Source organism: Erpetoichthys calabaricus, chromosome 7, assembly GCF_900747795.2.
Source record: "Erpetoichthys calabaricus chromosome 7, fErpCal1.3, whole genome shotgun sequence".
In the NCBI taxonomy this organism is placed as follows: Eukaryota; Metazoa; Chordata; class Cladistia; order Polypteriformes; family Polypteridae; genus Erpetoichthys; species Erpetoichthys calabaricus.
In genome coordinates, this window is record NC_041400.2 from 121,222,245 (window position 1) to 121,249,922 (window position 27,678).

At 38.1% G+C, this 27,678-nt stretch overlaps 1 protein-coding gene across 2 annotated transcripts in view; it reads right to left on the bottom strand.

Moving 5' to 3' along the window:
* Nucleotides 1–27,678, bottom strand: part of LOC114654151 (solute carrier organic anion transporter family member 3A1-like) — a 333,533-nt gene that overhangs the window by 74,555 nt on the left and 231,300 nt on the right. For both annotated transcript variants that reach the window (XM_051929431.1, XM_051929432.1), the window contains exon 5: nt 26,433–26,696. In XM_051929431.1, coding sequence (XP_051785391.1) covers nt 26,433–26,696 — 264 coding nt within the window. The remainder of the gene's footprint in view (nt 1–26,432; nt 26,697–27,678) is intronic.

Consider the following 27,678-nt stretch of genomic DNA (forward strand, 5'->3'; position numbering starts at 1 on the left):
CTCTAAATGCAAATTTGATTTTTTCCAATTTCAAATAGTATATAACATCAGTTACCCACTGACTTAAAAGGGGAAAGTTAGGATTCTTCCAGTTGAGCAAAATAAGTCTACGTGCCAAATATTTTTTCCGGCATAGACATAGGTGGGAGGTGAGGAAAATTGGGCAGGTTTTGTTTAACAAAGTTTCTAATTTGAAGATAAATGATTTTCAGCGGCACATGTTCGATCTCTAGGGCTCTCCACAAACTGGTCCGATCGATGCAATCGAAGGCAGATTTGAAATCAATGAAGACGATGACAGTTCGTTTACCGCATCGAATTCTGAGAGCGAATATCTGGTCGATGCATCCTCGATGTGGTCTAAATCCAGCTTGTTCTTCCCGACTCGTTTGCTCTCGATGTTTGTGTAGCCTCGATTGTATGATTTTCATAAAAACTTTGCTGACAATCGAGAGGAGGCTAATACCGCGATAATTCTTGCATTCCCGACTGTCACCTTTCTTCAAAATAGGCACAACGATCGCTTTCTTCCACGCCGATGGAACTGAATGCCATATATGCGTTACGAGAACGTGGAGTTGTTGTAATAAGACGTCTCCTCCGGCTTTGATCATCTCGGCGGTTACTTGATCTCCTCCCGGTGCTTTACCATTTCTCAGGGATTTTATTGATTTTATTGATTGTTGGTTCGGTATCGGGAAACTGATTCATCGGCTGCTCGATGATCGGTGGTTCGGGCACTGGACCTTGTGGCGGATCATAGTTGTACAGCTGGTGAAAGAATTCTCTCCACCGCTGCAGGCGCTCATGAGGAGAGTTCACGAAAGTTCCATCCGACTTTTTAATATTGTCATTCGTTGATGTAGTTTTGCCGCCTAACCGTCGGATTGTCTGGTACAGCGTCCGGTACTCGTGTCTCAACGTTGCTTCTTCCATGTCGGCCGCAACGCTATTCCAGTGCGCTTCCCGTTCTGATTTAATTTTCTGTCGAACTTCTTTGTTTAATCGTCGGTACTGCTCGAAATCGACGTGTTTCATTTGTTTTCGCTGGTCGATAAGGTCAAGACAATCATCCGAAATCCATTGCTGCGTCCGTCGACGGATGGGTGGGCACAGCTCCATTGCACACCCCACAATGGACTCCGATAGCTGTTTTTCTTGTGCCTCGATATCGCCTGGTATTGTGAGTGCTGCGAATTTGTTGGATAATGCGATTTGAAATTCTCGTCCAGTTGCTGGGTCTCGTAGACAGGCCCAGTTCCTCCTAGTTGGTGGTGACGCCTTTTTCTTCGCTTTTTGTAATTTCATTCGCAATTTCGCTCGGATAAGATAATGGTCCGATCCACAGTCGGGTCCACGCATCGCACGTTGATCTTTGAGTGTTGACCAGAACGTAGTCCAATATCGCCGCATCGTTGCCGGATGGATTTCGCCACGTGAGTTGATGTTTAAGGGGGTGACGAAAGATGCTGTTGCTGACAGTCAAGTTGTTTGACGCTGCAAAAGATAAAAGGCGTACTCCGTTGTCGTTGATTTCCCCATGTCCGAATTTGCCCATTGTTTCTTCCCATCTGGTTTGATCTGCACCCGTACGTGCATTAAAGTCGCCCGCGACTATGATTAATTCGGTTTGGGGTATTGTATCCAGTGTGTGTTGCAGCTGATCGTAGAATTCGTCCTTTTTCGTGTCCGGGCTGGTCTCGGTTGGAGCGTAGACGGATACGATATAGGTCTTGATCATTCCATCGATAGTGATAACCGCCAGGCACTCAGATATCGGTTGGAATGCGATAACACTAGCAGCAGTCCGTCAATCGACCATAAAGCCAACACCGTCCTCTCGTTTGTGACCACCGGAATAGAATAGCGTCATCGTCTCGTCGATTGTTGGCGGATCGACCTTCATTGTCCCGGCTTCCATGAGCCACAATTCTGATAGCGCACAGATCGATATTTTGCATTTCGATAATTCCTTGGCAATAATTTATTTTTGACCGACGTGATGTCCCATTCGCACATTCCACGCGGCGATTCGTATTTCCGATTTTGGTGTAATTAATTTGGGTCTTTGGCCAGTAGCACACTTCTCAGCAGCATCTCTGGTCCCCAAGGCTTCGGTTTCTTCGGTTTCCTGATTCTGATCGGCGTGGCGGGCCGACCACCCTCCTCCTTTCTCGCCCTGGGCTTGGGACCAGGTGTCGGCCGCCGAAGTAAATAGGCAAGAAACTGCATGGATATACGACTTAATCAGTTACGAATTGAGAAATGCAAAGCACTGATATATCTTGTATAGCTTATGTCTTAATTGATTTGCACATTCAGGGAAAGAAATCTATTCATTCATTTTCTAAACTTGCTCATCGAGAGCAGGGGCATGGGAAAGCTAAGGCCTATCTTGGCAAGTAGAGGGTGCAAAGCAGGAACAGTCCCTGGAGAGGGCATCCGTCAATCGTAATTTCTACAAACATAGAATTGAGGTTTGTCAATGAAGGATTTAATCCCAGTATGTATGTCTTCAGTCAGGCTAATCATTCTATATTTCAAAACGCATAAATTGTACACAGTAAAATTGCCAGTGTTAAATTGTTATTGCAGTAACCATTTAATAGTTGACTCATGTTTAAACATTTATTTAACAATACTAGCTGTGTTAACAGTCCAGAGTGGGTTGAAATCTAAGTAATCAATTTAGATCTCAGCGTTAACCTTTGTAGTACACCAGCTATTGGAATTTATTTTGTAATAGATATCGTAAATAAAATGCATTGCATTTGTCATTTCAGCAGATGGAGCATTATAAACATTTGTAGAATAAAAGACATTGGAATGACAAATGCAATGTATATGTCTCTATTACAGTATATGCCATTTGGTATGGGACTCGTAAAAGCAATGTTAATGTTTTTGATACATCATCTGTTGGAATAACAACTGTAATACATTTTATTACTACTAATGTTTGTGGTGTGCCATCTGTTGGAATGGCAGAGACATAGCAACCAAATGGCACACAGACACATATTATTTTATAATATGGATTTTACCCTGCAGAAAACTATCTTTGACACAAGGCCTTGTTATATAGTACTGTAAAAAGCAGAAATTGTTTTTCTTCTCAGCATTTTAATATTGCAGCCACACATTCACCTTACAGTCCAAAAGAGTTCTCTTTTTCATTTTCCTTCTATTCTATTCTCTCACATTTCTCAAACAGCTAATTACAATATAGAAAGTGCCACTGTAAGGGCAAATCTTGCTGTAATCTTAAAACACAAAGAATGTTTAAATATAAACATTACAAATGTGTAATCACTGCATACATTATCAAAGATAACAGTTTATCTCTAAAATATGATTCTACACTATGGTACTTTGACTGTCCAAACACTGATAACTGAGTGGCTTACTGAGGAAGTGTTAATTTGTAATGTATCTCCTATACAATTTTAGAAAGAATGGGACACTGCTGGAGTGATTGGAGTGTTAATACCCTATTGTTTAAAAAAAATTATATTTTTTCTATACTTGCTTTATAAATATTGTGAAGGCAAGGGGGGTGCCAGAAAGCCCCAAACCCCGAAAATGAACACACAAGACAGGCCTGTGTTCAAAGAAAGGGTGTTTTATTACAAAGTGTACTTTATAAGCACAAGTCAACTCTCCTGTATCCACTGCACTGCCCTCCTTCCTCCCAGCTCTGACTTGCCTGGGGAAGGCAGTACCGTTAGATTTTATTGAGGACTCAGGAGTACTTCCGGTGCCAGGGCTTTGCCCGTTAGAAGCACTTCCGGGTCATATGGAAGTCCCAAATAGTAGGGGGTGTATCTCCCTGCAGCACTGCAGCACCCTCTTGCTGCACCCCCGGACCCCAGCAGGACTGTGTTACAGGACTACTATACAATTCCCGTCATTCCCGGCTGGTGTCTGAATGGACATCGATATCCAGGGCTGCTGCCATCTAGTGTACTTGGGGTTAAAATGGCCCCCTAGAGACAGTCCTTTTCTGTCCGTCCCTACTATCACGGCCAGGAAAGGTACCATAGGTATCACTGATCAGGACGCCTGTCCATCCGCCTGGGGTTTCCCATCCGAACAAAGGAACTTCCTGGTCGAGATGCCGGTCCATCCGCATAGGGCCTCCCGTTTGGGTAAGGAGGCACTCCATTGTTCGAGACACCTGTCCATCTGCGTGGAGTAAGAATTATTCTTCTCTCTTAGCCAGGATGCCCGTCCTTCACATATGGTATTTACAATATATTTTAAATAGCTCTTTGCATTTCATTCACTGCTATGGTGTGCCTTTGTCTCAGCTAAGGAATATTTTAGTGTCTTAATCAGATAGCAAGTAACAAAACATCAGTCTTCTGTGTGCTGACACAATGGGCACATACAGTGCATCCAGAAATTATTCACAGCGCATCACTTTTTCCACATTTTGTTATGTTACAGCCTTATTCCAAAATGGATTAAATTCATTTTTTTCCTCAGAATTCTGCACACAACACCCCATAATGACAACGTGAAAAAAGTTTACTTGAGGTTTTTGCAAATTTATTAAAAATAAAAAAACTGAGAAATCACATGTACATAAATATTCACAGCCTTTGCTCAATACTTTGTCGATGCACCTTTGGCAGCAATTACAGCCTCAAGTCTTTTTGAATGGCCAGTTTCGCCCATTCCTCTTTGCAGCACCTCTCAAGCTCCATCAGGTTGGAGGGGAAGCATCGGTGCACAGCCATTTTAAGATCTCTCCAGAGATGTTCAATCGGATTCAAGTCTGGGCTCTGGCTGGGCCACTCAAAGACATTCACAGAGTTGTCCTGAAGCCACTCCTTTGATGTCTTGGCTGTGTGCTTTGTGGTCGTTGTCCTGCTGAAAGATGAACTGTCGCCCCAGTCTGAGGTCAAGAGCGCTCTGGAGCAGGTTTTCATCCAGGATGTCTCTGTACATTGCTGCAGTCATCTTTTCCTTTATCCTGACTAGTCTCCCAGTTCCTGCCGCTGAAAAACATCCCCACAGCATGATGCTGCCACCACCGTGCTTCACTGTAGGGACGGTGCCAGGTTTCCTCCAAACGTGACGCCTGGCATTCACACCAAAGAGTTCAATCTTTGTCTCATCAGACCAGAGAATTTTCTTTCTCATGGTCTGAGAGTCCTTCAGGTGCCTTTTGGCAAATTCCAGGTGCGCTGCCATGTGCCTTTTACTAAGGGGTGGCTTCTGTCTGGCCACTCTACCATACAGGCCTGATTGGTGGATTGCTGCAGAGATGGTTGTCCTTCTGGAAAGTTCTCCTCTCTCCACAGAGGACCTCTGGGGCTCTGACAGAGTGACCATCAGGTTCTTGGTCACCTCCCTGACTAAGGCCCTTCTCCCCTGATCACTCAGTTTAGATGGCCGGCTAGCTCTAGGAAGAGTCCTGGTGGTTTCAAACTTCTTCCACTTACGGATGATGGAGGCCACTGTGCTCATTGGGACCTTCAAAGCAGCAGAAATTTTTCTGTAACCTTCCCCAGATTTGTGCCTCGAGACAATCCTGTCTCGGAGGTCTACAGACAATTCCTTTGACTTGATGCTTGGTTTGTGCTCTGACATGAACTGTCAACTGTGGGACCTTATATAGACAGGTGTGTGCCTTTCCAAATCATGTCCAATCAACTGAATTTACCACAGGTGGACTCCAATTGAGCTGCAGAAACATCTCAAGGATGATCAGGGGAAACAGGATGCACCTGAGCTCAATTTCGAGCTTCACGGCAAATGCTGTGAATACTTATGTACATGTGCTTTCTCAATTTTTTTATTTTTAATACATTTGCAAAAACCTCATGTAAACCTTTTTCACATTGTCATTATGGGGTGTTGTGTGTAGAATTCTGAGGAAAAAAATGAATTTAATCCATTTTGGAATAAGGCTGTAACATAACAAAATGTGGAAAAAAACTTTCCGGATGCACTGTATATGGATTAGAGTGTAAATCTGTATTCAGACAAAAAAATGACAGAATTTAAGTATGTGTATTTTAAAAAAAGTTTTGAAGAGTTAAATTTGAATATTTAAAAATGTATCTTAAAAATACTGTAACAACTGGGGCTGTGTAAAGGATAGAGGGATGGAGTTAGCCTTTTTGCGCTGATTGCTGGTGAGCGGCCCTTAAAAGGACCATTGGCATATTCAAAGCTGCTTCTGCCATGACTCTAAGATGATCTTCAGCAACATGTCTTCCCAGCTGCTTTGCACCTCTTTTTAGTCACATCCACTGTTTGGTTCCACCTCACTCCTCTCACCTGGGGTCAGGGTCCAAATGGGAGGGATGCAGCAGTTCACGCATCATGACCGACTTTAACAGCCAAGAGGCACAATCAAAGTGCTCTCTGTGTGTTTTATCTGTACACACTACTCACAAAGCTGCTTTTTATGCCGGGTATGCCATAACAGTAGAGTGTTGTACTGTGTTAGCCATAGATTGATACAGGAGAAAGTAGGGTGAAATGACACCTTTTATTGGCTAACTAAATAGATCGCAAATGAAAGCTTTCGAGGCAGCTAAGACCCCTTCATCAGGCAAGGTGTAACAGGCATTTCCACCCCCCAATCACTTCCATTTCTATAGCTATTCCAACATGTAAGGCCCTTAATCAGTATATTAACAATAAGCTGTCCAGTAGAAGTAATTAAGGAGTAAAAAAAAAATGGTGCTGGAACTCTAGAAGTCTATACGCAAAAGTGTCCAGAATGTCGAAGTAAGCCCTCTCCACATTGTTTAAACTGTACTTGATGCATGTTTTAAAAGAAAACATTTCACTTTATAAATGACATTAGCTGAAGTGAAACAATATACTTCACAAGCTGTGAAAAAGGTTGATATACCTGTATCTGTAACAATCAAGAAAGTGAACACGTGACAGCAGAACCTCCAACACAAAAAGCTAAAAATCATTGCAGGAGTTTGGTCATGCTGGGACTGTTTAGATGACAAAAACATCAACACATAAGCATTGTTGCCATTTGAGTATCAATTTTCGACCTATATTTCAGAGAGCAGTTTGCTGCATGACAGTGATCTCCTCTCATGGTAGAAAGACAATCAATTTAGATTTCCTTTACACTATAGAGCAGCCAGTGTCTATTTGGGAAAACCAGCTAAAAGTGTAGGAAGTGAAAGATTATTCAGGATTGCTGGTAATGTTTTTTCAGTGAGAAGATCTTCAAATCTAAAAATCTAAATTGGAACATGGAAATTTTCCATTGGTAGAAGCAAGAACCACTAATATCTCCAAACATTAACTGCATTAATATTTAAAAAATTAATTATCGAAATTCAAGTCTTCAGTTTTGTTTAGTGTATAAAAATAATTTTTATTTTAGTGTCAAACTACTATTAGACATATATAAATGAAAGTCCTGTGTGTGTGTGTCTGTGTGTGTGTGAGTATGGAGCAGTCCACTCTGCTCACGCTCAACCATAGCCACTAGAAGGCGCACCGTGCACTAAATCTTTCTGCCGCTGGCTACAAAAGACCTGTGTCCAGCAAATGGTGCCACGCAAAAACAATGTTGTGCTAATGACGCAGATGAAAGGACACAATATTGAAACAAAGCAATTGCCGCAACACAACAATGTGCAAGTGAAACACCTCAGCAACAGAGGGCAAGGCCTGAAGTTTTCACTAAAATTATTGTCTATCTTCTAGAGGTATTTTCTTGAGACAAAGATTAATAGGACTCATGTGGCAGTGATACAGCTGCATCACCAGTGTCTTCCTACGAAAGCCAGTAGGGCAGCAAGCACAGGTGGGTCCATGTACTCTGGGTAATTCTTAAGAGTTAGTTGACACCTCTCCAAGTTCACGAATATAGTAAAACTGCTAGGGCGTCTGTGGGTTGTTTTTTGTCCTGAAAACCACACGCAGCTAGTTAATAATAAAATAATTTCATAAAAAGACATATTAAATACATAGGACTGTCAGCAAGTGCTCAGATTTCAACTAATGTACAATTTGTATTCATATTCGTATTTGGCCTCCCTAGAAACTGAATATTCGTATTCTGCCAAACAGTGAAAACCTGCTCTTTGGTATAGCCCTAATAAAGATTCAACCACTTGAAAAGTTCTCACCTCCTCCTCCTGGGCCTGTGAGGTGATACATCAACTCTCACACACTTTCACAATGATGCTCATTTCGAAAAAGTCAGCGAGACTGTCACATGCACTTCTCACCAGTGTAACCCCCTTCTAAGTTTAACGCTCTAAAGGAACCGGCCCAGTAGCTGCTTCTTTGCAGCTAGGCACTGTGTAATAAAAATACATTGCACAGTTATAAGTCTATGAAGAGCAAATACTAATTATTTTTGTTTACTAAAACATCTAAGAAAACTTAAAGTTTTATTTGAGGTAATCCATGTTACTTGGATAGACTGAAAATGATTATTTTACATATACATATTTACATATTTTTCTTCGGAAAACATATTGCAAATAACTTCTGGGACTATATTCAAAGTTAATCTAGAATCCTTTAGTGTTGATTGGAGTCAATAAAAAATAAATTTATCCCAGAGTGTGGAAAGTCAAAAAATACTAACCGCTTTTCAATCTAATTTAGTAGGACTATAACTAATAAATAGGTTAATCTAAGATTTGGCTGTTATGTTGTTATAAAAAAGTCAGTGTTCAATTGTTTCATTCATTTGAAATCCATAATATTTGATGTGGAGCCTGAATCAATTAAAGATCCTACTTCTGCTTCTCTATATTCTGACTGAAATATTGCGGACTGTAGGGATTTTTCAAATTCTGAAACAATAATGTTTTGCTTATAATTAATTAATAAGTGATTCTTTTACTAGTTTTGTTCTCATTTTACAACTAGGAATCAATTTGTTTGCTTTTATTACTGAACACATAGCATTATTTATAATGTTTATCAAAGAACATCTCTTCAATTCTCCTATTAAACATTTTTGAAAAAGTACTATTATGAAAGCCTGTTCATGCCACCACGAGCCATAATTATCAAACTTAAAATTAAATTAGCCATTGACTCTGATGTTTTAAATTTAAAAATCAACATTTTATCATGTAGCTGCTTCACATGTAGCCTGAAATTTATCTAATAAATCAACAAGCAGAAAAAGTAGTATACATGGCATTTGAAGTTTCTAATTTCAGATGTTTTAAAATAAATGCAACATAATCTTATTTTTTGGCATCATTAAGAAAACAGTTTAGCAATAATTAGATGAAAAAATTACATTAAATTAAATCTCTCATGGGATGCCTCTCTAGCAGGAATTTAAACCTTCCTATGTGTAAATAAATAAGGCAGCCCCAGTTGTTTCTAAAATACTCTCGTTTTCATTCATTGGGTCTCTAATAGCCTGTCCCTCACCAGTCCTAATCTACAAGTCTAAAAGAGATGAGTATTAGTTGCATGGTTTGATAGTCTGATTGCTGTTGGTTGTTTCAAGGAACTTCTAACTACAGTATATGAGCTGCCATAGCAATACAAATGTACTCTCAAAATTATTCACTCAGGCATGTGATCTTCAGATACAGTCGATTTTTATTTAAAAGACTTTACCTCTAAAATGTTTTTTGTTGTTTTTTTATTTTTTAGATTCAGAATATTGAAAGTTGCTAAGAGGAACTATAAAAGGGACTATTAAGATTTTTGTATGACCATGCACTATAAAAAGACAGTAAAAAAATAAAAAACACATGACTAGAAAATTAGATTAAGGATGAGATTAAGGACAGGTAGACAAATTGTTGTCAAGTTACAGCCAAATATCAAAATACCAAAAGATACACAACGATACTGATTGTCCAACAAGAAAAAAAACCCCAACAAAGCCAGAAATTAAGAACTAGAAAGCAAACCAAATAATAAGGAAATCACTAGCAACAAGAGTATTTTGTAGAAATCGTCCCTAAGAAACCATGCTCCCATCTTAAATTCCCTTGAGATGATGACATAATGACTCATGTGACTTCTGTGTAGGTGACTGCTAATGGGCACAGTAACTACAACAACACAAGCAAAAAAATCACATTGCCCATAGCAAGCAACCATACTGAATGATGTTGTGGTGACATTACCCTCAGAATGATAAAATATCTAGTAAAATCCATGCAGTTTTTGGGGTAGTTTGACAGAGAGCCCTGAATTACTGTGAGAAACTTTCCAAATGAAGAAAGGGGATATTTATAGGCTTATGCAAATAATATCAATAAACGACAGGTATGAATCAAAACCAGAGAAATCAATGGAAAGGAGTTCCTGACCCCAGAAGTGGATTAAAGAATTTTACAGGAATCAGCTGTTTTTGGTTTAAAAGCCACTTCCTGCATGTGGCCCTTTAGTCTTAAAGTTGTAAGGTGAGTTAAGGCAAAATGTCAACAGGCATAAGTCGAGTGTGACCGGAATACAGGAGAACGTGAGAGGGTATCAACATGGTGGTTGAACAGATAGAGAGCAAGTTATCAAGACGCCTCTTTTGATATACAGGGACCGCACTATACAGTATATAGTTGGGGCCAATTCTGTAGTTAGGGCTTGTGTGTTTTTGGTAATAAAAAGCAGTATTTTTGGTAATAAAAAGCAGTAATTCTCGAATGAGAACAGTACAAAAAAGTTTGTAGTGAATAGCAGTGGACTCCACCACTGAAAAAAACTCTGCCTACAGGGTTTCTTCCTCTTTACCCACTGCAAAGTTCCTCCAGTCCATGCACTTTAAATGTTCAGGGTTGCAGTATTACATTTCTACTCCTGTTTTAGACATACACATAAAATAATTATGAATGGACGGAGAGAAAAAGAAACTGAACAAAAGATTTGACACTGAGAGAAGACTGAGAGGTAAAATTGCTGTTATCAATTCAATAGCTCATTCCCTGAACCTTAATAATTAATTTATATTTTTTTCTGTCATTTTGAAATGGAAAAACAGCAAAAAATAGCATTTAGGGAACCATTGTGTAGATATTGTGGTACCCGGCGGGGGTTCATGCCTGGCCGGGATGCCCAGGAGGACCAGAGGAGGGCTTGTGCCTCCTCCAGAACACGAGGGGGCATCCTACCTGGTTGATGTGGGGGCCAAGGGTACAGAGTTTGGAAGCTCAACCCTGTAGGGGCCCGTGGTCACCGCCAGGGGGCGCCCCGATGCCTTGGGAGCTCAGTGCTGGGGGGAAGAGGATTGGGAAGAGGATTGGGGACACCCGGTGGACTTCCGGTTACACCGCTAGAGCTTCCGCCACACAGGGGTGTGGCTACAGAAGCCTCAGGATGCACCTGGAGTCCTTCCGGGGTGTATAAAAGGGGCCACTTCCCTCCAGTCAGGGGCAAGAGTCGGGTGGAAGAGGACAAAGCTTGGTGAAGAGGAGTGGAGGCGGACCAGAGACTTGGAGTAGGCATTGTGTTGTGGCCAGGACTTAAGGGGTGATTGGTGCTGCGGCACTGGGAATGTGCACTTCAATGAATGTAAATAATGTAAATAAACGTGTGTGTGGTGAAACCAACGTGTCTACCTGTCTGTGTCCGGGCTGTTCCCCACAATATATATGTACTGTATATTTAGATGTGTGTGTGTATATATATATATATATATATATATATATATATATATATATATATACAGTATATATATATATATATATATATATATATATATATATACATATATATGTATGTGTGTGTGTGTAGCCGACCATTTCCCACTTTCTCTCTGCATTCAAGGTCGTGTGGGTTGAAAGTAAAGGCAAACAACAGTTGGATGGCTACAATTCTTTATTCTTAACACAAGCAAAAAAAAAAAAAAGACAAGGGCATCACACTGGGAATCAACCTCTCTCTCTCTTTTACTCCTCTTCAGCGCTCTCACTATGTCTCCATTTACATAAATATAACAATTCACCTTACACAAAAATCTATTTATGGAAAACGACTGACTGACTGACAAGAATCTATTTACATTGATGACATGGACATACCTTACATAAGCAAAAAAACATGCAAGGAATCAACTTCTCTCTCTCTCTGTTTATTTCTACCATAATAAAAAAAATCTGAATAAAATATTTCATATTAAGATAACACAATAATAAAATGAGGCAACACAGAAAATTAAGGCTTTGTGATTTCAATATGCCACAGACACAAAGATGCCATGAAGCAATGGCTATGTGTGCAGACCTTTCAAATGCTGTAATGACTTTTAATATAAATTAACTGCATACAAATGAAACAAAATATTATAGACAGTAACTTGTGTGTTTCATATAGAAAGGTAAAATACTCTTAGAAAATCAAAATTCCAAAGAGTCAAGAGAGAGAGCTTAGAAAATACGTCTTGCCCTTTCAGCACTCACACTGCATCTGGCCCCCTTACTGAAGAAGCAGACACACACAATGCTGGGATGCAACACCACAACATCAGGATGACCATTATAAATTAACTTTATCAATGCAGAGTGCTGATTTTAGGAACATTTACCAACTATATACATATAAAAATGTTTTTAAACATTTGGCAACTTATGCACTATGTGTTAAAACACTGTGATTATATTCAGGAATGGCTTGTTAAGTATTTCCAGTTAGACAGTAATGTTGGCCTACTTTAGTTATTCTTTTGACCTGCAGTGAGACATTGGGTGCTGTGCAGCCTTGTCCATGGTTCGGCTAGAGTGGTGTCAGTGTCATTAGGCACATTTACTGTTTCCGATGTACTGAGGACTGAAAATGATATCTCCTGTGGCTCTTCTTTAATAACTTGCTTAATGGCCAAACTATAATCTGGTTTTACAGAAAGGTTTTTCCTTTTGCAACAGATTATATTTATTCTTAACACATATGTTTACCCCATATAACAGACACATTTATATGTTTAACAGAGGTCTTTTTAGGAGGGTTTTCTGCCATAGAATTTTATCCATTGTTTTTGCTGTTTAAATCACTGTCCATTCATGAGACGTTTGATTGGTTTAGAAATGCCACACTGAGTGAACAATTTAATAGTTCCCACCCACTTTAATATTAAATTGAGTTATTCAGTCTGGTTGTTACTTGACATACATTTAATTCGTCTGGTTCTGCAAGATAAATTAGACCTATACATGACTACGCTACCCGTTACACACCATCCATCCATCCATTATCCAACCCGCTATATCCTAACTACAGGGTCACGGGGGTCTGCTGGAGCCAATCCCAGCCAATACAGGGCGCAAGGCAGGAACAAATCCCTGGGCAGGGCGTCAGCCCACCGCAGGGCACACGCACACACACACGCACACACCAAGCACACACTAGGGATAATTTAGAATCGCCAATGCACCTAACCTGCATGTCTTTGGACTGTGGGAATAAACCGGAGCACTCGGGCAGAAACCCATGCAGACACGGGGAGAACATGCAAACTCCACGCAGGGAGGACCCGGGAAGCGAACCCAGGTCTCCATTACACACCAGCAACATTTCAATTGTGAATGGTTTTCTGGGGTGTTTTACAGGTATACAACTGTATTACAATATTTGACAAATATTTGTTTTTTTTAATTGAGAGTAAAGGTGTGTTAAGTTTACTCTGTTTGCAGAGTGAATTAGTAGCAGGCATCGAAGCAGCTGTTTTCTGCTTTAGCCAGTATGTTGCAATTTTTGCCACTACTAACTGAGTATTCAACCACATGTTCCAAACAACTGTCTGCCAATCTAAAGACAAACCAAGATCCAAAAAATTAGTGAAAGATGGGCTTTTGAAAAAATATATGGGAATAAAAGTTGTATGTAGTAAAAAAGGACCATAGTATGGTTAGTAATATAAAGACATAGTGACAGTTGCTCTAACAATTTGTTTGTGTTTGTATAAGTTAAAGTGTTTGATTTTCAGTTGTTAAGGTGAAGATAATATTTAACTATATATAACAAATTTAAAATGTGGACATCTTCTTAACCATATCCAAGTTTTAAAATATATTTGTCATTTGTGTGATTAAAATATTTAAACTTCACATTTTATTATTAACAGTTTTACATGAAATATTTCCCATATACCTCTTTATCATCTTAAGTCTAAAAGGACAGGCACATTTATAAATAAGTTCTATTTTTAAATTTCATCATTAACATTTGAAAAGTCATTGTTAATAATGTCTCCAAGTGAATTTACCTTTTAATGTGAATATACTGTATATTTTTAATAACAATATATAATAATAGATGAAGTGATGCCACTGTCTCAAATTGGAATGTTGGCTAGAGTCGAATTATTTCCAAAATCAGGACAAATGCCCTGAATTTTTTTTTAATTTAATTGACAGTATAAGGTCTGAATAAATAAGGATTTTAAGGTATTATACAGAAATAATTTTTTCACTATATTGTGCAGTAGTTTATGTTTCCTACCGGTAGTCTACCAATTATTTCTAATACACTCTAATGGAAAAACTTTTCTTTGACAGAGAATTTTTGACATTTAAACACAACTATACTAGTTACAACATATATATATGTGACAATGTAGTATATACTGTATATATATATATATATATATATATATATATATATATATATATATATACTGTATATATATATATATATATATATATATATATATATATACTGTATATATATATATAATGGTGCCCGGATGGGGGTGGTACCCAGCCGGGACGCCCAGGAGGACCAGAGTAGAGCTTGTGCCTCCTCCAGACCACGAGGGGGCGACTGCCCTGGTTGCTTTGGGGGGCCACGGGTACAAAGCTTGGAAGCTCTACCTTGTAGGGGCCTGTGGTCACCGCCAGGGGCACCCCAATGACTTGGGGACCCTGGAAGAAAAGAGGGGACACCCAGAGTGCTTCCGGGGTGTGCAGCCGGCACTTCCACCACACTGGGGAGTGCCGGTGGAAGATTGCCAGGGAGCACCTGGAGCACATCCGGGTGCATATAAAAGGGGCCGCCTCCCTTCAGGCAGAGACAAGAGTCGGGTGGAAGTAGGACGACGTCGGAGGAGGACAAGGAGGCGGCCTGAAGAGAAAGGCATTGTGTTGTGTGGCCAGGACCTTGGGGACTGTGAGGTTTGTGAGCACTGTACATAATGGAAAATAAACGTGTGTTGGGTGACATGAACATGTCTGCCTGTCTGTGTCCGGTCCAGCCTCAACAATATATATATTACATAGTCACATTTTGAACAAAGGCAGGTTTGAGTTCAAATATGTGATCAATACGGTTCAACCAGAAAGTTTATGATTCTAAACCTGGCCTGTTAACCAGAGTACTGAAAAAAATCAAGGAAATATATTACATTGTACTGTAAATCAAATTCTTTCTCTTGTTTATTTATAAGTGTATAATGTATTGGATTTCTTCTATCTACAATCTTTTCTATTTAATGTTTACCAGCAGATGGCACCATCAAGACAAAATTGAATTTAATTCTTGATTTGAAAATGTATTATCATGTAAAGATTTTTTTTCAGAAGTAAAATAGCTCAGTCATTTAATTTTTATTTTGTGTACTTATTTGAACATTCACTTTAAGGTTCAACATACACTATTTTCAATATATTATATATTAAACATATTTCATCAACTAGAAAAGATCTGGTGCTCATATAAAAAGAGGTTCAATAGACTCTCACGAGGGTTCTTTAATGTCCTACTAAAAAACCCACACATGGTGACTGGCAAAACTTCATAGAGTTTTGTGCAGTGTAATTTATGTTCTTAAATCTAATTTACTATAAAAAAAAGGAATGTAGAAAAGTACAATTTGCAATGCCACAGAGGATTCTGAATCTGAAACAAAAACATATGCCATTTATGATAAAAGAAATGTGCTTGATAGTGTATTTTACCTACTTCTCTGCAAAAATGAATTCCTAAGAGTTCTCTTACATAACTAAGGTATTATATAACTCAGTTTTTCTTTTTCAGGTGCAGGACGTCTTGTAAAAATAAGGGCTCAGCTGCCATGTACAGGAGGTTGGATTTAGTTCTGTTAAAGAAGTGCTTTCAAGCACTCCTCCACATGATATTAGTTTTATAAAGCTTCATGGAATGGTGAGTGAAAGAATTTTCATTATCTGTCCAGACAATTCCATGATATTCTCAGTGGTATAACCATTTCATTTGAACTCACAAGGTTAGAATACACACATGAAATGGAAATCTGTTTTTGAAATTATTATCCTGAGCATGTTGATACATTCCTGCCTCTCTGTCACTAGGGAGTTTTTGTGAAAATCGGGTCAGTACAGAAAGCGATTGAACCTAAAGAAACCATAATTAGCTTTACATAAAAGTATGAGTTAAATGACACTTCTCTCAAAGATGAACTTTTTTCTGCATGTTAATTTATTATTCCTTAAATGTATAATCCTACCCAGACTACTAATGTGTGGCTTCTCAGAAAATAATAAAGAATATAATTTATTTGTCTTTTACATATATTTGGAAGAATCTGTTTTAAGATGAGCACACAAAAAAACAATTAATGTTGCAATGTAATAGCATGAAAGTACCACATTCTATACACAACAACATCCATATATAAATAATGAGAAAATAAAACCATGTGAAGAAATTTTGTCCTATATAGGACCATTTTTACAGTTGCTCAATGTACTTTCTCACTTCCATTTTTTCACCATAGTCTTTCTCATCCTCAGATTACCATTAAAACAGATCACAATTCACAGCCTGAGAGATACTTTGCTTCAAAAATTTCAAGTCACATCTAAATCACTACAGTACAGATGGACAGATAGATAGAACGTTATTGTCCAAAGGGAGATTTATTGTTAGCTTTTTACAGAAGCTCAATAAATAAAAATGTATTATAACTGACAACAAACCCTCTCAGATACACACGAGAATTATTAAAAAGGAAGAAAAAACTTCTTATTTGGCTAAAGATATAAAATGAGACATTATGAGGGCATATTACCATTGATATAAAGGAGCCCCAGTAGTGTTTCTTGACACACTTGTGCTGAATAATATTGTTGGCTGAAAGTACTCAGTGTTAGTGTGCCAGAGAGTGGATGTGCAGCATTGTTTATAATGGCACTCTATTTTGTTTTAATACTCTCCTTCTCCAGAGTGCTTCTCATAACTGAACCTGCCTTTTTAAAAATATTTTATATTTTGATAAGCAGAACAATGCAATAGCATTTTATTAATCAAATAAATCATAACATTCATAACATTTAGATATAACCATTTACTTCAAATTAAATACAAGAAAACCAAAAAAGAAAAGAAAAAAAAATAAAGCAAAATGAAACTCAACCCTCACCCAAAAGAAGGAGAAAAGGGACTGGTAAAAAAAATATATATGTGTGTGTTCTGGAAATGTCTTCTAAAACACAATTAGATTTTTTGTAATTTGAAAAAATATAGAGTGTAATTTACCCACATAATTATATTTGTATATACAGTATTTGATGCCCATTATTAAAAATGAAACGTAGATACTACAATGATGCCTTCTGATTTAGATTTTGTTGAGTCAACTTTGAAATGCATGGCTATTTTGAATTGCAAATGAATGATGTTGTAATGGGCTGCACAGTGTCGCAGTGGGTAGTGCTGCTGCCTCGCAGTTAGGAGACCCAGATTTGCTTCCCGGGACTTCCCTGTGTGGAGTTTTCATGTTTTCCCCCGTGTCTGCGTGGGTTTCCTCCGGGTGCTACGGTTTCCTCCCACAGTCCAAAAACATGCAGGTCAGGTGCATTGGCGATTCTAAATTGTCCCTAGCGTGTGTGTCCTGTGGTGGGCTGGCACCCTGCCCAGGGTTTGTTCCCTGCCTTGTGCCCTGTGTTAGCTGGGATTGGCTTCAGTAGACCCCAAGGTACACATCAACATCTCAAATTCACTTGTTTCCCCCATTGAAACGCAATGGGCAAAACTGATGTTGAATGTTACTCAGTGTTCCTTAACTTCTATGTGTGGAAACCACTTGTATCACATGTGAAATGTTGGATTCTAACAGAATTTAACTGTGTAGATCAGATTCTACTAGATTAACCAGCAGTAACACTTGTTATCACTTGGAGTGTTTTTCAACTGTCTAATGATAATGGATAATGATAATTGGATAATGCATGGATAATGTTGTAATTGAGTCCAATTTCTTAAAAAATATTTGTTCATGTATACTCTGTAATATATATATATATATATATATATTTAAAGTCATATGAAAAAGTTTGGGAACCCCTCTCAGCCTGCATAATAATTTACTCTACTTTCAGCAAAAAAGATAACAGTGGTATGTCTTTCATTTCCTAAGAACATCTGAGTACTGGGGTGTTTTCCGAACAAAGATTTTTAGTGAAGCAGTAATTAGTTTTATGAAATTAAATCAAATGTGAAAACTGACTGTGCATAAATTTTTGGTTCACTTGTAATTTTCCTGATTGCAATGCATGTAACTGCTCAGTACTGATTATTTGCAACACCAAATTGGTTGGATTAGCTCGTTAAGCCTTGAACTTCATAGACAGGTGTGTCCAATCATGAGAAAAGGTATTTAAGGTGGTCAATTGCAAGTTGTGCTTCCCTTTGACTCTCCTCTGAAGAGCGACAGCATGGGATCCTCAAAGCAACTCTCAAAAGATCTGAAAACAAAAATTGTTCAGTATCATGGTTTAGGGCAAGGCTACAAAAAGCTACCTCAGAGGTTTAAACTGTCAGTTTCAACTGTAAGGAATGGAATCAGGAAATGGAAGGCCACAGGCACAGTTGCTGTTAAACCCTGGTCTGGCAGGCCAAGAAAAATACAGGAGCGGCATATGTGTAGGATTGTGAGAATGGTTACAGACAACCCACAGATCACCTCCAAAGACCTGCAAGAACATCTTGCTGCAGATGGTGTATCTGTATCGTTCTACAATTCAGCGCAATTTGCACAAAGAATATCTGTGTGGCAGGGTGATGAGAAAGAAGCCCGTTCTGCACTCAAACCACAAACAGATTCGCTTGTTGCATGAAAATGCTCATTTAGATAAGCCAGATTTATTTTGGAACAAACTGCTTTGGACTGATGAGACAAAAATTCAGTTATTTGGTCATAAAAAAATCGCTTTGCATGGTGGAAGAACAACACCACATTCCAAGAAAAACGCCTGCTACCTAACTGTCAAATTTGGTGGAGGTTCCATCATGCTGTGGGGCTGTGTGGCTAGTTCAGGGACTGGGACCCTTGTTAAAGTTGAGGGTCAGATGAACTCAACCCAATATCAACAAATTCTTCAGGATAATGTTCAAGCATCAGCTACAAAGTTGAAGTTACGCAGGGGTTGGATATTCCAACAAGACAATGACCAAAACACAGTTCGAAATCTACAAAGGCATTCATGCAGAGGGAGAAGTACAATGTTCTGGAATGGCCGTCATAGTCGCCTGACTTGAATATCATCAAAAATCTATGGGATGATTTGAAGCAGGCTGTCCATGCTCGGCAGCCATCAAATTTAACTGAACTGGAGAGATTTTGTATGGAAGAATGGTCAAAAAAACCTCCATCCAGAATCCAGACACTCATCAAAGACTATAGGAGGCGTCTAGAGGCTGTTATATTTGCAAAAGGAGGCTCAACTAACTATGGATGGAATATCTCTGTTGGGGTGCCCAAATTTATGCACCTGTGTAATTTTGTTATGATGCATATTGCATATTTTCTGTTAATCCAATAAACTTAATGTCACTGCTGAAATACTACTGTTTCCATAAGGCATGTCATATATTAAAAGGAAGTTACTACTTTGAAAGCTCAGCCAATGATAAACAAAAACACAAAGAATTAAGAGGGGTTCCCAAACTTTTTCATATGACTGTATATAGCATCTTAGGTAGGATATTCATTATAATAGTATTAATTCTCCCTGTTATGGTGAGAGTGGACCATGTGTGAATGTCTTGTTTGATTTTGACCATGGTACTTCCAAAATTTTATTGCAGGAGATCTTTATATTTACTTGTGAATTCAGGGGTTCCCCAAATGAATAGCTATCAAATCTAGTATGATGTGATAGGGAGTTCACCAGGAAGAACAGACTTTTATTCAGATTAATTCTTAATGCAGAAATTCTCCTAACATATTTACGACTAATGGTAAATGTACAGTAATTGTAGGTGTGATATTTAAAGCACCATGTCATCTGCATATAGTGATGCGTTCTGTTTGAATCCTTCTCTAATAATCCTGTTTAACTCAAGATTCTACAAGAAGGAACACCCAGTGGCTCAATAGCTAACACAAAAAGCATGGGTGTTGGTGGGCACACTTGTTGAGTATGTTGTTGTAATTGGAAGTATTCAAAGCTTTTGTTATTAATGCGGATTCAAAGTTCTGGATTAGTATAGAGTAGTTTGATCCTTGAAAATATATTAGGGCCAAAGCTGAACCTGTGCAGTGTGGTAAACAGATAATCCTATTCAAGTCTATCAAAGGCTTTTTCTGCATCCAAAGACCTCTGGTGATTCAGTATTTATGGTCATTTATTGTTTTAACAATGGCTCGAATCATCTTTTTAGTATTTGTTCCATTTCCTCTAGAGAGGTCTAGACAAAGAATTAATCATTAACTGGAACAGAAGACTATATCTAATTTCAACTCTTCGTAGGGATTATTTGATGCTGTAGAATGCAGCTCGTTTCGCAGCAGTTGCCGGAGGAAAATCTAGGAATGTACAATTTTTGCTGTTTTCAAATATGATCTGTTCCTTCTATCTGAGATGGAAAATCAAGTTTTCATTATCCTGTAGTTCAGCAAATGTAACTATGAGGGTTCATGACTTTGAGGTATTCCGCCCACATAGATGATAAGCACTTACAATCTCGGTGTCACTTTTGAAGTCTTCACCTAGTATTTAAGAAAAGAGTACTGCTACAAATTTCACTGGGTGTCTACTTTCTAGTTGTTCACGTAGTCATTCAATTGTTATGTTGTTCCTCCTGTATCTGTATCTTCAGACACGACAAGTTTATTACGAAGCACATTACATTCAGATTCTAAAGTATGTATTCTTTCATTGGCAGCAAATATAATTTGTTCTATCTCCTTGATGTGAGTTGTAATTTTACTTCTTCCAGGTCAATACTGCTTACTTTGATTTTATTGTCATGTACTGTATGCTCTTTTTTTCTCTTTGCTTTTGTTTATTTTTTCAAAGTTTTATTTCAAATTAATAGTGGGATTAATGCCTGAATGTACCTCCAGATCCTTTATATCCTGGCTCATATCCTTAATTTTCTGGGCCATATCCTTCATATCCTTGCACAGTTCCTCTATTCTACCGTCGACATCAGCCCACCTTTTTAATTAGCTTGTTAATTCAGTGGGCTTTGTTTCAGGTGATGTTATCAGCTCAGCATACCACAGTGTGGAAAATCAGACTGGCTGTCACAGACTTGTAGAACATGTAGATAATGTCACTGACCAAGTTAACGGAGGGCAGTCCCCTAAGAAAAAAGAATCTGCCTTTTCTTATATATTTCTTTAGTCTTTTCCAGTTATCCTGAACATTTTGTAACTTCACAAATTAGTATATTGTAAAGGTCAAAGCTCCCCAACCTACCTCTGACCTGCCCTCTTCAGTGTGTTGGGGAAGTATGTTGGTTACCTTCTTGCTGGACATCACTGCCACCAGCATGTGATTAAATGAAATTCGGATAACTTTCAGGGGTTCTCCAGCAGTGGATACCCCGGGATAAACTTGAGGACCCCATACCAAACACTCTCAAGTCACACTCTCACCTTATATTAGTTCTCAGATATATTTGTGCATTTGGGCTCTTTGAAAATGATGCCAGAAACAAACAAAAAACAATCAGTTCATAAATTAAATAAATAAATTAATAATAATAATAAATAATAATAATAAATTAATAAAGTGGTCAACTCAGTCAGGTCAATGTAATGCATATCTAAGTACAGTTAAAATTTGATTTCTACACCATATTTAATTACTGGTATGCTCTATTCTTGATGAAATATAATGAAGTCCTTTGTAAAATTCAAACACGATTAAAGGGGTATAATTATTAGTATTTTATTTTTTGACTACAAAATCTTTAATTATTTTAATCAAAACGCATTTTAGAGTATGTATTTCACTTGATCAATCCATGTTCTGAATAAAGTACAGTGTACTGCATTTCTTTTCATTATTTATTGATTTGGATTGCTTCATCTCTCAATTATCAATGAAAAAGTGGTTTCTCATTGATGGGCAGGGAAGGAATTAAATAATGTCTGAGTGAATTGTAACTCATTAATTGTTATATAATCTATAAAAGTAACAGGAATTAAAAGAGCAACAAAATAATAAATTCTTCTACTCATACAATCATTCTTTTTTTCCAAAAAAAGGAAACACAAAACTCTGTTTTTTTAAACTTAATCACATTTAAGCAAAAGACAGAACCTGATTGAAATCTTTTTAATTTGCGTGCTAATCACATAAAACATTCATCACAATAAGCTCATGATCAATCCATCAATTTTCTTCTCCAATATAAAGTTTAGAGAAGTCAGAACCTTCCCTGTAGCAACAGACACAAAACAGGGACCATTCCTGAATGGAACAGCATGGAAGTGCTTTGCTTCCAGCACAAACACATTTGTCAAATGGCAAGATAAATTTAGTACTGCTGAGGGATGGTAAAATGTATGTTTAAAGAGTGTTTCAGAAACGAATACTCCATGGGCAGGAAATTAAGAACAGGGAAATGGAACCTTTAATAATCTAATAGCTGGAAGCAGAACGGTCTGTTAAAGTGTGTGACTCATTGCAGTCTAATAAGATAGCCAAGCTTTAAGCATTTGCTGGTGTTCATGACTGTGAGAACACCTAGTTGAACGGCCCAAGAGTTCCTTAAGGCATTCCTGACCCCAGAAATCGCTGTTGACAGTGGCATAAGAGCTCCTTGTTAGAGTACCTCCAATGACCTTGTTGTTTTGATATGTAAGTCTTGGGAAAAAAACTCATTTTCCATGTGTCACACCAGAGACTACTAAGCGAGGAGTATTTGTGCAGCTGAGTAATGGAAGGTAAAGCAGCCACTCCACTAGTGAGTAAGAAAATTGTCACGTGTATGTTGGCCCAGATGGGTAACAGGATTCCTCTTTTCCTTTCATTTGTTTTAACTTTTAGTTACTTTCTCTGTTAAATCCATTCTTATTTACATTATCGTACTAAAATATTTATTTTGTACAACTCTGTCATCTTAGGGAATGGTTGATGAGCCCCCTCTATTTTCCATAGAATGTAATGCATCCCAGGCCAGAAGAGAGCCTCAGGCAGCAACTGAAAAGCTTTTCTACAAGTTTATTGGCAATTGTATTTGCAAATACTGAAAAAATGTAACCCTGTTATATTGTCATGTTAACATTCAGTATTTAGAGGCTGAGTATAGTATTTTTAAAAGTTAAAATTGTGGCATGCAATTAATTTGTCTCAAAAACTTATGTTGTTAAAGGAGAACATTGAAAATCCAAAGAATGCGGTGCATGACCAGCCCATCCCCTAACTGTCATGTTCTTGGGATTTTGAGTTCTTTCAGCAGCTCGATACTGCATAAGTGATGTCACAAGTGTGCTCCTCTCTGACGAGTTACACCTTACCAGTGTGGAAAGATCAGCCTCGACACAGACAGACACTCAGACCAACAATATCCCAAAATACACACTGTTTATTTTCCTGCTTCTTTTACAGCACACACAGTGCACAAAGCACCACAAATAGCTCACAATCCTCTCTTTTCTCTCTTTCTCTTCTTCTTTCCTCTCTGCCGCCTCCTCTTCTCTTCCGCAAGCTCTGTCCTCTGCTTCCCCACTCCGGCTCCCGGAATGGAGTGAGGCAGCCCCTTTTATGTTGGACCCAGATATGCTCCAGGTGCACCCTGATGATTTTCCGGAAATGGCGGAAGTGCTGCGGTCCAGGGCTCCGGGATTGTTCAGGCACCCCGTGGCAGTGGCCACGGTCCCCAACAGGGTTGAACTTCCAAGTTTCAAGTCTGTGGCCCCGATGCAATCCAGGGAAGCTACCCTCTTGCGTCTCAGGGAAGATATTGCAGCTCTCCCGGTCCTCCAGGCGTCCGGATGGGGTGAGGTCCCCGGTCGTCTGCCACACCAGATATATTCATTTTAAGTTGGAAAAGCTTCAGGTTTCAGAAAACACGCTTTTCACATTTTCAGAGGTAATACAAATAATAGTAGTTAGAAGATAATTATTTTATCACAGATTCTTGCAATATTTTTTTCTGAAAGAAGGATACAGAACTTATTATTTAATCAAAACTGTTCTGATGTGTCAAAATTAGTTTCTTGTCAGTCTTACCAGTTACAACAGTAGCTGCCCCAATATTGACAATTATTTGGAGAGAGGCTGCATTTGTTTCAAGGGTTTTTATTTAGAAAATTGCACTAATGAGGCATGGTCACTCAGAGGAGATGACACAACAAAAACACGCAAACATAAAAAGTTAAACAGCTACGTGTCTTTTTTGGGCTAACTATACAGGTGCTATACTCTGTACCATTTCTATTTCGGGACACAGCTATCCTCCTTTCCTGTCTCCCTTTTCAATTTTCTCTCATCTCCCTATTATATTTTTTTCCTCTGCACTGCATCTCCAAATCCTGTCCACCCTTTCTATGTCTCAGATGGATGGCAGTGCTTTCTGGCAGCTTCTGGTGTCTCTAGCTCCTTGCCTATGGGGTCTCTGCCCTGATATTCTATTAAAGGCCTAGGTACCAAAGACGAATCTTGGATTCCCTGTCATTGGACAGTATGTTTCTTGCACTCTCCCCCTCTCAATGCCCTCTGCCACCTAAATATTTATGGTACATAACTTTTCCTTCTGTAGGCCTTAATGTGTCCCTTCAATATGTGCAGTGTCCTCTATACAACAAGTTGAGGGAGGGGAGATAAGAATTATGTACCTATTACTCCTTAGTTTTAATTCTATCAGTTCAGTTAACCACCCTGCCTACTCTGTGGCATGCCAGTACAGAGTTTGTCCAATATTCTGGCCATTTACAAGATGCACCCTTCAATGACCCAACCCTTCTGTTCTTCCTTCATCTCCAAAACATTTTTCTTGTGGTCACACCCTTACAGGTAGGTGATTCTCTTGACAAATGTCTGATGATATCCTGCCAGGTTTTGATTCAGCATGTGCTGCACACTGAGTATTTGCATGTCAGCTTGTAATGACAAATCAGTAGAGTTCTTCTGCTTGATATTATCTCTGTTGTTTAACTTTTAGCTGCAACCAAACTGTGAAACCATTTCCCGTATAATTTTCCAAATTCTCTTGTTGCTTTTTTGGCAGTTCAGACAACTGCTAATTGTCCTTTATCAGTGTTTGCTGAGATCTCTTGTCATACCACATAACAATTACTGTGAATGTTCCCAAGTTCCCCATTACAATTTACATTCTGCGGAAGTGAAATTATGGGGTGGCAATGTAGGACACATCAGCTCAATAATTCAGAAGTTATGGCATTTGGCAAATTGATCCCATATGAGTATGGGCAGTTGTGTACACAGGAGTGCCCTTAGATTGAATGTCATCCCATCCATCGTCGCTTATTTTTTGAGTTTTATGTGCTTGGGTTATGGTACAACTCCCCTCAATCCTGTTTTGTAATACGAGAGGCTAAACAGGCCAAAATTAATTTATTTGTGAGCATAATCTATTGGTTTACGTGTTCACACTATTCGTTTATGAACAAGTGAACCAATTGTAAAATTAAAAAAACAACGGAAACTACAATGATATCATACCAAAATGGAACCAAATTAACTGGGACACAAATGAGATTCTGGAAATTAACAAAACTGTAGAAGGTGAGTTCTTGAAGTGTCTACTGAAATGCTTCAGTTCACCTTTCTCAAAGTTGCCTATATTTCTAAAACTAAAGAAGTCCAATACCCTAGACAATCAATTACCCACAATTAATCTCTAACAATATTACAAAGATTCAAAAGTACAGTTTATTATATTAATTATTCTCCTACTTCAACCTATCCAGCACCATGCACAATCCTTCAGTTTTGGACTTCTCTTTGTTTTCTTGTTCACCTTCCATATGCATTGTTCTGTTGTGCTTTGTCAACACTTTTTCCCTTATATAGTATATACAGTACATGTGTGAAAATTCATAGATTACAGGTTTAAAGGCTGCTATCATACATTATATTTTCTTTGGGTCTCAGTCTAACCCAATAAACTACATGCCTTGTAGAATCTGTAAATTTATAGCAAAATGTATCCTGTAATTCAGTCCCCTTTTTGTTTGGTCTTTATTTTCACCATGGTTTTCAGTATTTCCCATACAATAACAATTACATTCAAACAAATGCATAAAACAAAATACAAAATTTATAAAAGTAATCGCTGGCAATATTTACCTAAAAAATGGTGACAGCACACTTGTTTCTCTCTTTTGTCTTGTTCTCTGTTACCATCAGGAATATTTTTTCCTTGCTCCTTGGGTTCCTTAATAGGAAGCAACAACTTGGACAATTTGTTTTCTGGAAAATGCTTCAGAGGCATGGATCGAGGAAAGCCAAACATAATTAAAGAAGTGAAAAACAGAAGTACTGCACAAACGAGAAAACCAGCCCACCATGCTCCAATCCACCGAGGATCATCAGTAGTTATATTCAGTTTTTCTGCAAAAACAAAAGAAAAAGGAAAACCAAACAACTTCCTTTATTTCATCGTCCTTTAATCTCTTCAATGTACAGCAATTAGTGTTAGCATTATTAATATAAGTACTAATACAAGTACCATATTAGCTTATAGGAATAAGGCTGAGGAAGACCAGATTCAGGATGGATTATTTTTTGGTTGATTGCTTTTAATTGCTTAACGTTAATAAGGGTTATGTTTCTGCAGCATCCTGCAACTTCTGAGTTGTTTTCGTGTTCTTCTCATAAATTCTTGTTGTGGATACAACACATCAATGTTTAAAAGGTGGTTCTTTGCTTTGTTATTAAAGGCACATTAAAACATGTGGTTAAGAATATTTCATAATGCATACTTGCCATATAGAACTTATAATGTTGTAAATTATTTTAATTTATGCATGATAGCAGTGTTGTATAGTAATCAAATCTACTGTTTTACAACGTGTGGCACATAAATATCAGAACTCATGGCAAATTACTGTTTGTCATATAATTAAATGTAATAATCTGCAACAAGATGTTGTTTCCTGGCTTCAGTTCCCAGATTTGAGGTAATTTCCATATGGTGTTTTTGACTTTTTCTATCAAATTTTATAGCCAGGTAATTAGAAAAGATTAAATTGACCTTTGAAGGCTGTACCCTGGTTCTTGGAGTTAGATAGACAAAAATTCAAATATCTGAATTGCTACTGAAAACATAAAGGTTTAGAAAACTGATTTTAAGTAGAATCATTGAATTTCTTTGGCCTTATGCAACTGTTTCTGCTTTGTTGCTTAACATTTGTGGTTATTTGAACTTTTTAAAATATGTACACATTTTGAGCTAAAAAAGAGACGTGTTTGCATATGCTAAAACATTAGCCAACATATCTTTAAATATATAGACCTTATAGACATATAGACCTTTAAGTCAACAAGTGCAATTTGTATATTTTGTAAAGTACTTTTATTACTATTCGGTTTG